General features: G+C 41.4%; 1 protein-coding gene across 15 annotated transcripts in view; it reads right to left on the reverse strand.

The window, feature by feature from the left end:
• The window catches only part of EHBP1 (EH domain binding protein 1), a 199,395-nt gene that overhangs the window by 2,292 nt on the left and 178,253 nt on the right, over positions 1-18,850 (reverse strand). For all 15 annotated transcript variants that reach the window (XM_072927669.1, XM_041714846.2, XM_041714844.2 and 12 more), the window contains 2 exons: positions 6,703-6,802; positions 5,529-5,602 (listed from right to left, as the gene is read on the reverse strand). In XM_072927669.1, coding sequence (XP_072783770.1) covers positions 5,529-5,602; positions 6,703-6,802 — 174 coding nt within the window. The remainder of the gene's footprint in view (positions 1-5,528; positions 5,603-6,702; positions 6,803-18,850) is intronic.

An 18,850-nucleotide genomic window follows, 5' to 3' on the forward strand; every position in this document is an offset into this window, starting at 1 on the left:
GACAATTGAGGAGCGGGAGGGAAAGAGGACACCGGCTCCAAAAAACACCACCCGGCCCCCGGGAGAAGCCACCGCCAGCGGCCCGGCCGTGTCCTCCTCCCGGCCGCGCTCCCCGAAGGCCGAGGGGAGACAGGGCGCAGTCCTTTCGGCTTTCTCCCCCACCACCCGCGCTCTCCATTGCCCTGGGCGATCATGGTAAAACTCACATGGCTGGTGCTTATTCAGATAAGCCGAACAATGCTCCCCACCGGTTACCATGTGAATCTTCACAAACCCCGCAAGAATGCGGTGGTTCAAATCCCCCTGACCCCCCTCCAAAGCCAAATTTATTCAAGACAGCAAACTGCTCAGAAGCTTTATGAAAGCAAGTGGTGCTAGAGGGAATTCAGCCTTGTATTTACAAATTAAAAATTAGATGCATCATCATGCAATGAAGGTTTGGGAGAGCGGCAGAAAGGCAGGAATGTGTAACCGCGTTTATCGCGCCCTCCTCGCCGTCTGCCCGGGCCCACGGGCGAGCCCCAGGCAGAGCCCACGCGTGGGCAGCCGCTGCGAGCACCGGGCACGGCGAGCACCGGGCACCGCGGCCGCGTCCCGCTGCCACCGGAGCCCTTCCCGAGCACCGGCCCGGCAGGGCACTGCCCGAACTTCCCGGGAGTTTTTGTTTTCCTCATTTCTCTCCTTCCTTTCCCGGTTATCCTCATTTTCCTTTCTAATTTTCTTTTTTTTTAATGTGTCCTTTCCCCTCCACCGTTAAGGAAATAATTTTTTTCAGGTGTACACAGATTAGAAGTGGAGTTAGCAGCTAAAATTACCGGTAATCCAAGTCATTTTTTCCTGCTGCAAAGCTGCTTTAATTCGGGTAGCTGCTTTTTAGGTGCTACTTCTTGGAGCAGTCTCTCGATTTTTCACTGCTGCTTCCCCTTATGCTCCTTTTGGGCAAAGCTCCTTCACTTCAACCCATTTAAAACACACTCCTCTGCCGCTCTGCGAGTCAGAACTTCCCAAACTGCAGCGTTTTGCCCCACAGATAAAGCCCCTCACACGCAATGAGATCTCAGCATGACAACACTGAAAAGGCCCTGAAAAGGGCCACGGCAGCAAGCCAGACAGAAAAGGAGAGAGAGAGACATGGCACAGGGTTTCAGGGCTGTTTGCTTCCCCCCAGACGTGGCTCCCAACTTTCAGGTTAACTTTCCCCCGCCTCCAGCCGGGAATTGTGCTGGGACTGACTCTGGCTCCCCCGGCACATCTGGGCACATGGATAAAAGGGATTTGAAATCCATCGTCTCTACCTGGACTTTATAAAACTTTCTGCAATTTTGATGGCTTTCACTTTTTATTTTTAAATCTGTTTTTGTTTTATTTGTTTGTTCATCCCCTGTTCTCCAGTTGCAGCTGCAACTTTAGTTTTTGGAAGAGCAAACAGGTCAGAGTATTTCAGTATATGTTTTGCTCAGTCCCTCACTATTTTTCTCAGTTAAGTCCCCTCCTAAGTGTTACAGGTTTTGTTGTTTCATCTTACAGGCCTGTGAATTAAATAATGTCCTATTAGGATTCCATGGAACAGAACTGTATATTTGTTAGGGTTTTTTTTGGTTTGTTTTCTGCATTTGCTTATTATAAATGTTTGAAATATGGCTTGGGAAAACCTGCTGGCAGAACTATTCCCTTGCCATTTTACTTCCATTTCTAGTAAAGGAGTTCACCTTTCCTCCCCCCAAAATAAATAAAGAGTCAAGCAGCAATTGGTTAAAAGGGTAACTGACTCTAAGTATTTAAATAACATTTTATAGGTGGCTACCTTACAATTTTGTTTTATCCAACAAAATACTCCTGGGCAGCAGTTTTGGGAAGCATCCCCATGTTTAAAAAAGCAACTGTGCTCAAGTTTGATTCCTACCTGTTGTGCCTTTTAAGCCAGGATTACCTATAACACCTGTCACATATAGTTACCCAGGCTGACTGCAGCTCTGGGAAGCTACAATATGGGCTGTGATTAATTTGAAGATTTCAGAATAATACTGTTATAAAAGCTACACTCTGGACAAAAATAGGATTAAGCTCTGAGGCTGTATATGAGCTAAAAGTGTTGAAAGCTAAAGCCCCCGTGCCACCACTCGCGACGGGCAGTTTAAAATGACAGAGTTTGCTAAATTCACATTGAAGTAGAAATGTTTTCAATTATTCATCTTCATTGACTTCATATTGTCTTTTTTTTTTTTTCCCACTGCCTAAACTGATAATTACTTTGAGCAAACAGACGTCCAGTTCCCATAGAAATGCTTTAATAGAAATGGTCGAAAGTTCTCGTAGTAAAACCTTCAACCTTGCCACTATAATAAATAAGCCTGGCACTTTGATGAAAATTAACACTAGTTTTGTAAAGAGCACATTGGGGGATTGCAGTCAGGTCTTATCTTTAGTTCCAGTCAACTAGCAATCCTGAAAGAGTTTGCATCATCATCAGAGCAGGCCATTTGATAGGATTCTGCTGCTGAACCTAATCAATCTATGGAATACTGTGGCTGCGCGGTGTAACAAAGCTAAAATAGATTTACAAATGGGGTTTTAGAGGATAAGCTCCTCCACAGGATTACATATTGATTTTAAATATAAAAAGCTTATCATATAAACCATAACTACAAAAATAGTGAACCTATGCATAAATCCTTTTAGAAGAGCACCCACTTCAAACTATAAGCCAAGAATAAATCAAGATGTACAAAATCCGAATGAAGATCCATTTCTTGGGCAGAAAAATGAACACACCACCCCAAGGTGTGCAAAAATGAACTTATCTTTTCTAAGGAGGCATTAAAACCCGACTTAAAAAAAAAATATATAAAGGAAAGGGGTGGGAGGCAAGGTAGCTGGAAGTGAGGCACACCGGCACTCGGCTGCACTGCGGTAAAAGCGAGCTGTGAAACACAGCACCTTGTGTAAGGAGCAGCGGGCTCCAAGAGGCAGCAGGATGCCAAAATGACCCGTTTACCTGCGTTTCCTTGGCCTTAGTGAGGGCTTTCCGGCCTGGCTGGGTCGGAACAGTCCAAGAGAACACTTTCTAGCTGGAAGCAGGCAGCACCTTAACTCTCCCTTTCTCATCTCCACGGCTTTTTTGACCACCCTGGGTCATTCCCTGGCGAAGTGCGGTGGAGCCCCTGCCCGCACATCACCGAGCATCCCACGGGCAGAGCCGCCTTTATCTGCCAGCAGCAGGCTCCCCCTTCCCCAAAGCTCGTCTCCCCTTTTTCCTCCCTCTCATCAACCAGCTGAGGAAATTGGTTGACAGATTTTTAAACAGCATAGTCACGCGTGGAAGAGTTAGAGCAATTTACCAACACAGTAATTACCAGCTTTCAAAGACTTTTTTAAAGTTCCAGTTTGGGTTGGTGTGTTCTGCCTTTCTTTTGGACAAACGAAGCGCTCCCATCCTGTTCCATATACGTGTGTGTGTGTGTATATACATATATGTGTTTTTTTCCCTGCCCATACACTTTGGTTTTGGTGTTGGTAAAAGTGAGATCTGTCTTTTCAACTCTCTCAGCGAGCCCAAGCACTCATTAGCCATCGGCTAAATGGCCGCGGAGCCGGCAGGGCTGGGCTGTCCCGGCAGGGTGATTCCAGCGTGATTTCTCCTCTTCTTCAGAGAAACCACACTGGAAATTGTCTGCTTTTAGCAGTGCTTCCCAAAACTGCACCTCTGCATCTTCTCAATACAGAAAACACCCATGCACCCATCCAGAGGCGAGATGTCACAAATGCGTATTTTGAGTTTTCAGTAGGTGTTTTCCTGGAAGAGTTTCTCCTTTAATATGGTTTTTGGTAAAAGCAGGTAACTGTTAAAGTTCTAGAAGACCAATAATCTTACTGAGAGCTAAAACGCTAAATGAGGACTTTGTTGCATAAATTAAAAAATCCCCCAAAATAAACAAAATTCTCCAGCACTTATGTTTGCTTCCTGAACCTCTGTTTACCATATCACCAGTAGCCTATTAAAACAAAAACAAAAAAAAAAAAAAAAAAAAAAACCAAAAAAAAAAAAACCCAAAAAAAACCCCAAACCAAACCAAAAAACCAAAAAAAAAAAAAAGGAAAAAATGAGAAAAAAACGAGAGAGAGAGAAAAAAGGATGATCTTTGGGAGTTCAGGCGTACCTCTCTGAACTTACAAAACGAAATTAAAAACCATTTTTGTTCCAGACAATGTGTAAATGGCAGAAGCTGCTAGATATTCAAAGGCTGCTGCTAGGACATTCCAAGGCAGCATTCATATACAGACAATTAAACATCGAAAGTTTAGGTTTAAATCCAGGATCTCTCAGCTCCTCTCTAGTTTTAGATTATTTTACGTTTTAAATGTTTCATCAGTACAATTCCAAATTAATCTGGCTTGTCTCTGCAGAAAGCAATGTAGATATTTATGAGTCGGGATTATCCAAGAATACAGTGAAGACAGTCTTATGCAAAAAATATAACTACAGATGGAGAGATACGAAAAAGCTACCTGAAACCTGCTGCTTTTTTCCAACAAACTTACGCTCCCAGTGAAGTCTCCAAACTAATTAGAATTGATTTATTATGGATCAGGTACCTTATCAGGTGAAGAAAGAAATTACCATGGACAGTCAAAGGGTTGAGAGGTCAATACAGAATAGCAAAATCAATTTGCATTGATTAGACAAAAGGTCCATTTTACAGAGCCCAAAGGATTAACTTTAAAGCAAACATCTTTGAACTGTAAGGCAGCATTTGTGACTGAGAGGTATAAGTGGTGTGGCATTAGAAAACACTTAAGATATTTAAATAAGAAAATAATGCAAGCAATGGTTTAAGCTATCTGGATGTTTATTTTTTATTATGAATCATCCCAAGGATTACAGTACAATTCACTGGAAAGCCCTATGGAAAGGGTGCAATTGTTTAATTTATCCCGTGTCAATCTTCCCCTGAGTGTTACCTCCATTCAGGTGAGGTGACTAAACTGGGGAGAGTCGCAGGGAGGGAGAAACTTCGTGCAAAGGATCGCTCTAATCCTGCTGCTACTCGTGATGAAATATTTACTCGACAAACTTGGTGTTTTACCACCAAAACCAATGAGACTTTTCCCCCACCAGTGAGTTGCTGTTGTAGAACAGGTTTGAAACATTAAAAGGAAGAGGCCCTCTTCTGTGGGTCACCCCTTCCCTTTTCTGTGGCACCAAAAGCAGCATGATGCTGCAGGAAAGCCAAGAGAGCACTACTGCACCAAAAACCTGTAAACCCCAGACACAGGCTCTACCTCCTCATCGCACTGTTTGCAGAGTTTATTGCAACAAGACCATACTTCCTCATCCCATACCTGGGATATTTTTTAATTTTTTTTTTCCTAATCCTGAAGAAAACTTAATACTGGGATGGCAGCCTCAGCAGACTTGCTGAGTGATGTAAATGATGTAAATATCAGCATCAGCAATGGGCTTCAGAGGAGCCCCCACATTGGCACTTGCAGGTGCCAAAGCTGCCCCACAGCCCCAGCACTGCTCTTACCTTCGATGGCCAGCATTGCTCTCAGCTCCCGGTTCAGCAGCTCGTAGCGCCTCTCTAGGTCGTGTTCCTTTTCCCTAGGCAAGTTGCAAATGTTCATCAATATGTTAATTACTAAATCATTAAACACTTAAAAGCACCTTTAACTTACATTGATTTTAGGACCCGGGACTGACTTTTCTCTTTAACTTTAAGCTACTCCAAACAAATGATACACAAACTTAAAATCTGGCTTGGTGGCCTATTCAGTAACAGGGCCTTTTCATTTCACGTGAGGTTGGCTTTAATTCTGTCAGTTTAACTCCACTGCGCTACAGGGTGCAATTATTTCATATTCATCTCTGGAGCAGCTGCTGTGGAATGTCCAAAGTATAAAATATTCCCCTAGATCTAATGAGCAAATTCCAGCATGTGACACTGGAAGTGTTATTCTATATACATTTTGCCCTAATCAACAATAAAAATTAGACAAGGGATTAGAAAGCTTAATATTTTGCAGGTAAAATCCTCTGTCAAGTTCAGACCCAGCAGGAGATAGGTGAGCAGAGGCTCTTCCCAGGGAAGTATGCAGGCATCTACACTAGGTGGCATTATGGAAAGAAATATCAAACTGAAAGCAGCTGGAAGAGAAGAACCCAGAGCAGAATGCCTCTAAAAACGAGCAGCACCTTCTCCCTTTCTCAACACTGGCAGTGAGAAAAGGTTCATTTGTCCTTACTCTGCAGTATCAGTGGTATCACTGCACTGTGACTGATTTACTGACATCCCTTCAGCACAGATGGGACTGAGGATTTTCTACAAAGCAGGTAGTGACTCAAATTTGGCTCTCTCTCTGAATAGACTTCACCTGTCTCATGTGAGGAACAATCCAAATCTATCTGTGCATTTCTAAAATGTAATTTTATTCTACTGCTGGGCTTTTGAAAATGTAACAGTGCTTAATATTTCTTTAATTTCTTTTTTTTTCACAGCTCTGGCTAATCTTGTGTCATTGCATGCTTCTCATTTTCAAGTCTGAAATATGAGAAAAACAAGTTACTTAATGTGTAACACATCCATGCTACTCACTTTTGAGGGATTTTTTTTGACGCCTAATGGGAAGAGAGTAAAAAAAGTTTTGCTTTTATCTGAAGAGTAAATCATCCTTTTGTTAATACATATGTTCATCTGTACTTACAGAAGAGAAAGCTGGTTCATTCGTCTTATTAAGGCATTCTTCTTATTAACCAGCATGAACCACTCCTGCATCATAGCTTCTTCTTCTTCTGTGTTTCTTCCTGCAATCAAAAGAACTTCATTACTTATGTGGCATTTCAGAAATTGAGGTGCATATTTTCACTTTAGGTTTTGGAGCATCAGTTGCCAGTATCACTGAGCATGACAAGGCATATTCTCAAATGGTGAAAATATATGATTGCAAAGTTCTGCCTGGTTTATAAATAAATCTTTGAAAGCAGCCATCCTTCAGGATACAATGCAGTGCTCTTTATCATGCTGACCCTAAATAAATACCTTTTTAAAGGATTGTGTATTTTAAATTCTCCCAAATTAACTATACAATTGCAATGCTTCCAGTGAAAAACCCCAACTGCTAAAAGATGTCTGATCATCACCAAACACAAGAACAATCCCTGTAGGCAAGATCCACTCCACCTATGCAAACCCAGCCCAGCCAGGACGATGCAGCAGGGATCAAAGTAGCTGCAGAGGAGATGCTAATCCTGAACTCTTGGCTAAGGTGTGGGCACCTGCTCAGCTTCTGTGTTCATGGCCACTCTTCCAGATCAGCTGGAAAGAGCTGCTCCTCTCCTCAACCTGCCACCAAAGGGAGCATGTGCACAAACAGAAATAATCCTGGGATGCAGGTACCCAAGGGTGCCATGTGTGTATGCATGGACTAGCACCCCCTTCCCTAGCCCCACCCATCCCAGGCAGGATCAGGACCAGGACCAGGATCAGGACCAGGATCAGGACCAGGATCAGGATCAGGATCAGGATCAGGATCAGGATCAGGATCAGGATCAGGATCAGGATCAGGATCAGGACCAGGGCTCTTCACAGCCCACCTGCAGGCAGTGCTAAGCTCTAGCAGACTCTCTAAGACTCTGTGCCACCACCCCTGCACCATGAGCAAAAGGCAGAGAGGAGCGTCCAGAGGGCTCCTGACTGTGCTTTCCATGCAGCAGGGCTGCTCAGCCAAATTCCACCCTCTCGGAGCTCAGGGACTTTCTCCAAGTCCTTTGTGGAGGCTGTGCTTCCGTGGGAACCTGCCATCCTCATCCTCAAGCTGAGGTGAAGAGCAAAGGCCATATGGTCCTCATTGCATTATGAAACTCACACAGGGTTAAAATGAATCTAGGAATAAACTTGGAATAGAGGCAGAGGAGCATGAGCTTGGTCGTGTGGGTTTGTTTCCCAGCTTTGTTGGGAGAGGGTGAGTAGATGACCAGTGGGTCAGCCTGGGGTGGAACTGGTGGACCCCCACAGTAAGAAAAGATTACATTTGGCATGCTCTCCTTTCTGATAGGAGACATCCACCCATTTCCTGGAATGGTGCTTTTAGGGCCACAGTTTGCTAGCAGCGAGACAAGAAGGGAGGAGCATCCCAAAGCGTGGCTGGACCCACAGTGCTCTCCCAAGCAAAAACAGCAGGGCCCAGCTCCTGGGGCAATGGAGCAATCAAAGAAGAAATCTGACATGTAGAAACACTCTCTCCCAGTATCTCCACTTTGGGTTTTGTGCATAAAATATCACACCATGGCATTTACAGCAATATTCAGCAGTTCAGTACACTTTGCTGGTAAATCACAGATCAAAGGCCTTGCTGCTGTACTGGTCCATCTAACAGAGTCTGATTTTGGAAGTTGATAATAATCAGTATTACCAACCTTTTGTTGAAATGCACAAGTAAAGGAAACTTATTTAGGGGAGAGGTCAAGAAGAAGGGGATTTTTTTTGCCTTTTTTTTTTTTTAATCCTTGCTAAATGACCAGTCTATTCTGTAATGCATGAGATTTTTTACTAGCAGTGCAGCAAAGTTCTCACAACCAGACATCCGTGGCTACAGTAACATTTCAATGAATTTGTTAGTTTTGGGGTAGACTGGGATGTCTGGCTTAAAGATTATAAATACAAGCCCTTACTGCATTTAATTTTGCAAGCCTTGAAAAAGGAATGGGAGAAATAAATGTCTCCAAAGCGTTTGGCTCAATGGTGGATCTGACTTTGTTGACTTTCCATGCAATTTCAGGTTAAGAACATAGACTTCAGATATAATCTTCTTTCTATTAAATGCATTCCTCCAAAAAACAGTTAGTTGCAACATTTAACGAGAAAAGATCTGGGTAAAGCTTGGAGCTGTCGTGCCAGATCTGCACAGGTGCCTATTTTAATATATCCATACTGACACCAAAGCACATGCAATATCAATAGAATAGGCTGGTTTAGAAGTGAATTAACAAAGTCTTGATTGTTTTTACAGAATTTTAAATCTGTTTTTGTATTCGCTTTGGACCCATGTGATGCCCTGACACCGGTCATGTGATATCGGCTGCGATAGGCACAAATCCCCGGGCAGCAACAAAAGAAGAAAGAGCAAAAAAGAAAAAGCTGAGAAAAAGCTTGCAATTTGGAAAAAGGCCAATTTTACCCTGGTGAAGGCCTTTTTGATCAGTGAAATGACACATGTGTGCAATATTAATAGTAGTCGATGCTGATATTTTATTTGTTGACTGTCAGCTTTTAAATTCTTGTGCACAGAGTTGAAACAAATTCTTTCCAGGCAAGCAAAATAAAGATGAACTCCCATATATAAGAAATTTAAATAACTCTTCGGCAAATACACTAGCATTAGAGCATTACTTCATTTTTTTACTTGGTGAAAGGATGCACATGAAACACTTTCAACAAAGAAAAACTGAGTGTTCTTACTGCAGCAATACTGCAAGCTAAACTCACATTTACAATTTTTAAAATAAAAAATTTAGAAAAAGCCCTTCTTCAACACGGTTTCACTCTGTAAAACTCAAGCTGCTGCTGGGGTGGTTGTTGTTTCCACTTTCCAAGTGTAAAACAAGTATTTAATTGACTTGCTACAAATGCTTGAAAATTTAAATTGGGAAAGTATCTCTGTTGTTCATGGGGAAAAAAAACCCCAACAAACTGTACAGATTATTTAAATGAAGCAAAAAAAACCCATGCTGGAGAACAAATCGATCCCACACATGCAAAACCTTATCTAAGCCAGTACAAGATGCTGAAAATCTATAAATAGCCCACAGATCTTAAACTTAAATTTTTTCCATAATACATGCATTACACTATTGTTTTTGATAAACAACAACAACAAAACCCTTTTAAAGCTAGTAAGTTGGACCATTACAAATTAATCCTGACTTTAATAACTGGTTAAAGACCCCTTCAGCTTTATAAGTAACAAAAAATATTAAAGCCTGTGATCACAGCGAGCTTTTCTCATTTCTCCTCTAACCATTTGTTATTTAATCCAATACTAGTAATCCAATTTGTCCATCAGACTTTTAAAGGGCAGAATGCAACTTCTCCAGCTTAGACACTTTTCAAAGTACAATATATTTTTCAAATGAATGCTGGATGTTTCATTTTTTCCCCAACTGTTCCTAGCTCTAATGTATGAGGGAAAAAAGAACAAGATGAACATTGTTCGTACTGATTAAGTAAGAGCTCATTAAAGAGCTGTCAGTGCTGTACTTTGAATATGCATGAAGCATATAATCAGATCTAGTACCGTCACTAGAGGAGAATACGGTAAGTACAAAGGATTGATTTAATTACTTAGAGTGGGCTGTGGTGGTAAAGCAGTCTTGTTAGTGCAGAAAGAAAAGGAGGTTGTATTCTGGCACGGTTAGGGGAAAAAGGCAGTTTTAGCTTCTGCCACAATACCTAATCTCAGGATAAAGCACTTTATATTGTAGCTTAAAATGAAGACTGCCAGTTTTCTAAAAAGACCAGAATTCATCTTATCTTGTTTAACCTCATCTGGTTAACTATCTAGCAGAACATATTTATTCTCTTTAACACGTAATTATGCTTATACCTTTTTATCCTATAGTTCAATAATGACTTCTGAAAACAGTCTTCAAATAAGAGCAGGTAGTGCTGCAAACATCATATGCATGCAAACTGCTCGGTAAGAGATTTGAAAAATGCAGCACCAGAAACTCAGATGAAACAGTGAGTATACACGCCTTTATGTGAAAAGTCAATACAGTTTTTAATGTCCGACTTTAACCTGAGGAGCCTTCTGGCAGGAGTTCCTCTCATTTATTTTCTTTTTATTTTCTTCCTTTCTGTCTCCCCCCACCCCAACTCTTTTATTTTCTTTTTTTTCCTTTTCTTTTCCTTTCTTTTTTTTTTTTTTTAATTAATTCATTCTTGTTTTATTCTTCCTCTAGGAATCCAAGGGAATTCTCTCAAATCAACTCCCAGTGCCATTTTCTAATTTCATTGTCTGGCTTGAGTGGTGAAGGATGCGTGCTCTATTCTTCTCTTCACTTGACATCTACCAGAACCCTCCTCAATGATTAGGAATGAGCCCAACACCAAGCCTCAAATAGCACAAGACATTAAATTCTGCCCTCAGATATGAGAAGCTCCTACTGGCTCCTGAGTTGTGATTCCAAGCTGTAATAGCTCCTGCTCAGGATTCAATAGAGGCTGCAGCATAAAGTTTGATAATTTTGTCCCTTACTGGAAAAATGTTAGTGATAGCCAAAGTACTGATAATGAGAATTTTAATGATAGCCAAGGAAAAAAAATAAACAAACAAACCACAACCCCAAATCCCTTTCACTTCTCCTGTGGCTCATCACACATATTTCTGATTGTTATTTGAAATCAACTTGGGTCAATTTTCTTCTACAATCCTCAATAAGCACGGTAACAAACACATTACCATTTTCTGAGAACAATATAAGCAACTATCTTATTTTAATGTTGTACAGCTTCCTGGCAGTCTTTAACAAACACATCCTCCTTCATATTCTTCTGGATTTACAAATGGATTTTTGTTTACACTGTAAGCTAATTATATCTAAAATTATTTAAATAAGAAGCATCTTGACAAATGTCTCTTCTGAATCAATTTGAAAGAACAATTTTCTTTTCCTTTCCTGCTGAAAGTACTTTCAAGCTCAGCCAGCTACCAGTGTACCTATGTACCATTAGACCCATTATTTTAAGCTGTTTGGGCAGCTAGGCATTAGATAAACCCAGTATGCATTAACACAGTGAACCTGTACAGTGCTAAGAAAACAGAAAAAAAGTGCTACAAAACACTGAGAATACCACTTAAAAGGAAGGAAAAGCAACAACATGCAGGGACAAGATTAGTTTACGGCAGAAATGGATGAATACAGTAACTCCTCTACATTTTACACCATCGTAAATCTGTCAAGATAAGACAATAGATTAATATATTTTTTAAAAATCTTTAAATGTAAATGTATTTAGCTGTTGTGCAAAAATGAATTACAACCTGTAGAGGATAAATAATAAAGGGTTTACATCAGCATCCCAAACCAGCCCATTCAGTCTGGCAAGAAATAACAGGTTTACAGGAATCACTCTGTATGCCATCTGAAGCAGTAATTGTTTTTAAATTTTATTTGCACTGTGTGTAGTGTGTGTGCCATGGTGTCATGGTTAAACACAGAACCCTTCCCATGTCTCCCCATTTACCTCAACAGAACTACATGAAAAACAACCCACTTAAAACAGAGCCCATTCTTCATCCATTTGCTGATGTTTACACACAGTTTTAAAATAGAATAGAAGAAGCTTTCTTCACTCAACACACTTGGGTGAAGAGGCCAGCAGGAGAATGCCAGTGCATGGGAACTGGAGCGGGGCAAATAACAACAAAACCTGGCCGACTTCGCCCTGCTCCTCTTTCTGGGCTATTCTGCAGTTGACAGAAGCTTGGTGACTACTGAGAGCTGTTCAAATGCCAGTGAATTCCACAAATTTAACAGGAAAGTCTTTTGAAAACATACCCCACTGTCTTTATTTGTCTGTTAAAAAAAAAAAGTCGCATTCACCCAATCATAGGGACGAGTTTTTACAAGTTTCTCTATTAGGAGCAAGTGGACAGATTGGCTTGTTTACCTGAAGGAGAACATGAATGGCAAATAAAGAATAGTTCTAGGATGTGTCTCATCTTGTCTCATAAGAACCTGGGGAAATTCACTGAAATTGAAGGTGGTGTGTTTAAAACCGATAAAAAGAATGATCTTTCCTCAAAGCCTCATCATTTACCGGTAGAACTCGTCGCCACGAGGCAATGTTGAAACTAAGAGCTCAGCAGGAATTAAAACCAGGTTGAACGTTGAATATGGAAAGGCAAAGCTGCAGCAATAAATATTCAAATAAACAAACAAAAAACCATGGGAGGCAGGAACTGGATCCTCCTGCTTTAGGACACAAGCTAACCTTTAATTTTTAGAGGTTAAATTAAATGTTCCCTGGGGCCAGGTTAGCCTGTGACTGGCCCCTGCACAGATTCTTGCCCCTACCTGAGTTCAACCCACACGTGTCCCACTCCAGAGGAGTGTTCTGGAGCAGACAGTGGGGCTGATCTGCTGTGGCCATTACAGGTTTGCTGAAAGGGAACACGGGAAGGGACGAGGAACAGCACCTCACATGGCTAACAAAGGCTGGTGGAAGGTCTCAAATGCTTCCAAGTAAGCAGCAGACTTCCCACTGATTTTAACAGTCTTCTCATCTTGCTCACCGTGAACAGTTTATGCACAGACGAGCTCTTGTTTTTAATGTGGGCTACTGAATTCAACAAACATTTAAGCAGAAAAGCCTACATTTACAACAGGTATTTTTTGTAAAGGAGAGTTACATGAGAATGCCTCTGACACAACTGAAAGCTATAGCAAAGATTTTTAAATGATCAGTGGTCAACAAGTTTTCACTGAGTGAAACTCAGGCATCCAAAAAGAGACACATTTTTTTAAAAAATCACCCTAGTTTGCTTTCAGAGGGCCACCCTTACTGGACAACCTCAGAATTTTGGATAAAATATTTTTCCCAAGTAATCGGCATCAAAACAGAATCCACAACAGGCACCCCACAGCACGAGTGGATGGGCTGCTCCACCTTGAGCTTTAGGCCAACCATTTGAGATTACCATGCCCAGCTTTCTCCCAGAATATTTCCTCCTTTCAGAGCAGGAGGACCTCCTCAGTTATTAAAAACCACTGAAAATGAACAAGAAGAGCCAGCAACAGATAAGCAGGTGGAGCTGTTGTTTAGATGACACTGCAGAAGTGGTAGCTGGCAGATGAAAGCCTAGCACAAGTTTGAGTCTGAGCTGGATGGGAAAATGCCTAAGAACATTAGAAAGGCAAATTCATGGCCAGTAACTTGCTGTCTGAGAGCAGCTGAGAGGGAGACATTGATGTCCACACAATGGAGTCTCATAAAGGTAGGAATCAACTGCCAAGAATCTGCCAGGCAGAGCTACATTGCAGTGCATTGTCTGACTATTTCAGCCCCCAAAATACTGTAACCCTAATGAAATGGAGCTGCCACCAAGGAAATGCCTTTATCACAAGCACACATCAAATTAGTTTAATATCAAGCAGGAGACTTACAATTTATTTGGTTTCTGAAACATAAAAAAAATCAGAGAGGCTATTTAAAATTTGGAGAGCTGTGTAAACAGAAGGTCAGGGTCTGACCACATCTCAGCACGTGCAGGGATTTATTTACCTGCAGTGGGACTGACTCACAGGAAGACAAACATGTGTGGCCTGCAATCTGGGAAGCCTAAAATTATCACAGGACTGAAACTTCCACAAAAAGACAAACTGTGGAAGATAAAACCTTCTGATTTTATCAAGACCACTGATTTTCTCTACACGACGAGTCAACACAGCGGCCAGTAGAAAATACAGAAAACCAACCAGAACAGAATACCTGGACTGGATAAAGATTATGAATATATTTTTAGTATGGGACCATGAATCCAGACCAAGACACTTTGTGCCACAAAATTCAGGCAACAAGAGGTGAGATTCCACTGAAATACCTGAAGATTCCTGTAAGAAAGTGATGCCTTGAGTACAAGTGCTTGCAGGGAATCCCAGCGCTAAAACCAATGCTTGTGCTTCATCACCCTCTGGTACTCTGTGCACCCAAATTTTCTCACAAAGCACAATTTCAGCACAGGAAAACATGCATGAGTAACTAATACACTCCAACTTTTGAAACTATAAAAAAAAAAAAGGTAGATTATGCTTGGAAATCCAGCAAGAGAGGGAAGATGGTATGACAGATGAATTATTTCATGTGCAGATTTACAAGCAGAGTTGGATGTTTTGTCATGAGTGACAGTAATTTCTGTATGGCTCATAACTACTCCTTAGAACAGTTTACTACCTGTTGAGGCGGCAAGTGATAGCTGGGTAAGATACTGAAGTGAGAGGCCATTTACCTAAAGCCATTGGAGTGTGCTCTACTAGGTAGCATATTATTCCACTTTTACCAAATGTTGTCTTGCTTCCTTCAGAACATATTCTCCTGGAGCTGGGAAAGGGTAGTAGACTTTATAAACTTACTTCTTTGATGGACAGGGCTGGATTTAACCCAAGCAACTGCCTGAAGTGAGATGATGGCAATGAATGTGACCTTGTATCTGTGTTAATGAAAATGTGTACTCTTCCTGGGAGCTGGCAGGTTTGTACTTCTGGGATCCAAACCTTCCCAGGGCTAACTGGGCGAGTTCAGCTAGGCTGAGGCATCTCAAGTTGACAGAAAAGGTGTTTTTGGTGATAAATGGGAGAAACCCAAGAAAAAACAACAGTGGCCTCTGCAGACTGCAGTGGCACTGTGGGCCAGGAGCCTCGGGGTGACCACTGTGCAGCAGACAGGGATTGTGGAGAAAGCTAACTCCAGGCACAAAGCCAAACACCATGCCTGCCACATGAAAGAGCATTTATACTGCAACACCAGAAAGAAAGATGGAAATCAGTTAAAAGAAGCAAGTGTCTGTTGGGTCTTGTAAGGCTTTTGGAAGGCTTGCAAGCCCATTCATAGTGCCTAGGGCTCTCCCAGAGTAGTCTCCTGCTATGCAGGCAGTGCTCTACTTGGACTCTCTTCTTCAAGCTGGCCTCAACCTGCTGACAGCTTCTTTGAAGGCAATGATGAGGCTACAAAAGCCAGGGAAGTGCCTGGAATAGAGGTTGACTTATCACTCAGTCCCTCCAGCCAATGAGATTCTGTGTTACTTGGAGGAAAAGAAAAAATATGGTCACTGCTGCTGCAGAGCTGCTTCAATGATCTGATGAATTTGGCCTGGGAAGGCTGAACATGCACACTGCCCACGTTTGGTCTTGGAAAGATCACCTCCTGGGAACTTTTGCTTACCAATGCACAGACCTAAGACTGAAGAGATGGGGCAAATCAGAGGCAAACTCTGAGGTTTGTTTTGTGGAAGCTTCTCAGCTGTAGAAACAGTGGGTAATTGGAACAGTATGACCAGACTGTCTTCCTTTACCAAAAGTAAGTCTGTTTTGCAGGAACTGTCAATGGAAAGAGACCGATGGGTTTTGGAATGAGTTTACCAATAAGAGATTGTGGAGGCAATATGACAGAAGGGAAACTGGAGAGAAGCTGATAAACCTCAAGAACTCAAGATGTTCTCAGCTGCTCACAAAACGCACGATTCTGGCAACTACAAATTGCATACTTGGGCAGAAATTGGTGTATGTGTTGTGATCTGGACCCTGAAGAGTCCTGTCAGAAAATCAGCTCAGTGGTGTGCCAGTTTATTTGCATTAACAAACTCTCATGAATGACTTTGCCCTGTGTGTCTTTGCAGGGATCTCCACAGAGCTCTGCAGACCCCAGGTCACCCAAGTCACACTTGGATGCAAGAGAGAGGCACAGTTACCATATTGTGAACGAGACCTCGACCATGGTGTCACTGCACTTCTTTCACCCGGGGTTTTGGTAGCTGTCAAAGCTCCCATTACCACAACCCTGGCAGCAAGTTCACATTTCTGCACAATGGAGAGAGACACATTGCAACAAATGCTTTAGAAGATCCCTTTGCTTTCAAAACAAGCAGTAACTACCGAGTTCACACAGTTTTGTGAACTGAAAAATCTTTGGTTCATGTCAAAAACCTTTCCTTCCACCCAACACAAACTGCTATCAGTAATACCTTTCCAGCCTCCTAAGTGTTAGGTATTTTCAATAGAGAAGGTTCACAAACCAGCACCAGCAGTGACCCAAACCAGTATCACATATGTAGCATTCACATATCTACAATTTCTTTGAAACGCTTTCACTCACTTCTTATGCTAAATGTAACAAGATAAGCATCAAAAATGTTGCTTTCACTGATACTTTTACATTTTCTGTCTTGCCAGGAAGGCTGTTATACTATCCTTGCTCTGCTTTGTCTTTCACAACATGGTTGGTCAACTCATTACTGTCTTGTCATTTGGCAAATTCTCTGTTCACCTGAGATTAATCACACTGACCCAGGACAGCAGTGCAGGACAGCAAGGCCAACAAACTGCTATAAAACTTATGGTGTTACTGATTAGTTCTTCCTCATTTAGGCAAGCTATGAAATACATGAAAATACCATGATTTAAATTTTTTCTCCCTATGTACAAGCACAGATATTTTTCATACTCTCTGCTTGCAAGCTTGAAGAGGTAACAAAACCAATTTTTAAATTCATCTCTCAGGCAAAACTGAACATTCATAATTTTCCTCCCCAAGCCCTGACACTGGTGAATACAAATCTGCATTTGCTTTTGGGAATTCCGAAGAGAATTGTGAATTCCATTGTTTTTGAAAGATGAAATTTGGCTTAGGGAATAGGATGCCTCCTCCTAGCTCACCCCTCCCTAATCTAGCACGGATTTCTCTTGCAGACTGGCGACTCCAGTAAGGAGCACTCAAGGTGGTATAATACAGGCTGGTAAATACAGCTCGATAATCAGGGTTGTGAAGGGGCAGAGCATATAAGGGATTTATTTTTTGATAGTGAATCTATACACATATACATCATCAAGCCCCCATTGAGAAGCAGACCACTCCAAGTGATTAATACAGCTAAAGGGGGCAAATAAGAGATCAATGACAAAAATCACCTGGTAAAAAAAAAGTAAAAGGTGGTGCATTTAATGGGCTTTTACTTTGCATGTGAAACAATACCAAGAAACCTATATTTTAGCACTTGTGCTCAACAAGCACTCTAAAGTATGTCGGGATGAGAACAGAAACCCATCCTTTCTAATAATCTTGTGACAAAAGCTAAAAGACATCATCCTATTAACTAGTGATCTCAACTGCTAATGCGGAGTACTTCCTGGTGTCTTTTATGTAGAATGCCGCTATTAAAAAACCACTAAACATTCACTGTGAACAACACAGAATCATTCATCTTTTATCAGCATCTCTTGTTAGAGGAGCATGAGAGGGGCTGAAGGTGTCATTGATATTATAGAGCGGAAATTAATCAGAAATTTTTCTCATATTTTCCTCATCACACTCATTTACTTTTGTACAAATTTCCCCCTGCTAAAAAGTTCATACCCAGCCCCCTGTTGTACGCTTTTAAGTTGAGAATATTCAACGAGTGCGTCAACTGAAAGGCACCAGGTCCCAACACAAAAAGCATTCGAAATTCTCATTTAGTTGTCTTTATTTTGCTAGCGCCATGTGGTCCTTGAAGATGTAGAAAACACGGGAAGCCGAGTAAAGATCAGAGCAAGCTCATTAGCATTCTGACAAAATTGGAGTGGTGGAGATGTATAGTTTGCCTAGTTTGTCGTTTTGAAAGCTACCGGTGGTAAGCTTTCTATTTCATTGTGCTTTTGTCTTTTTTTGGGGTTTTCAACGCAGCGGGGTGGTTGTTAGCCTAGGTTTTCACAGTGCATTGTGGGAACCTTGCCTCACATTCAGCCTATATAGTATCATTTGAGTTCAAGTAAAAAAAAAAAAGTAATTTTTTTTCCCTATTTATTTCATAATCACCTACGCTAATGTGCAATTGTCATTTGCCTGTCAAAGCCCATCCTGCCCGACACCTGGTTTATAAAGTTTAAAAAAAACCCAAAGCCCCCCAAAATCACCAAATAAAATGAAGTCTGAGCTGTATTTAAAAACAAAAACCTTTTAAACATGCTCCTAGTTTTCTTCAAAAGACAAGATAAGAAGAAATTAATTTAAATTCCACTGTTTACAATAAACTAGAAATGAATTTGAGACAGATCCAGTTGATTAGAATTCAAAAGAGACTCTGTATAAGAGCCTCAATT

The sequence above is a fragment of the Taeniopygia guttata genome, chromosome 3 (assembly GCF_048771995.1).
Source record: "Taeniopygia guttata chromosome 3, bTaeGut7.mat, whole genome shotgun sequence".
In the NCBI taxonomy this organism is placed as follows: domain Eukaryota; kingdom Metazoa; phylum Chordata; class Aves; order Passeriformes; family Estrildidae; genus Taeniopygia; species Taeniopygia guttata.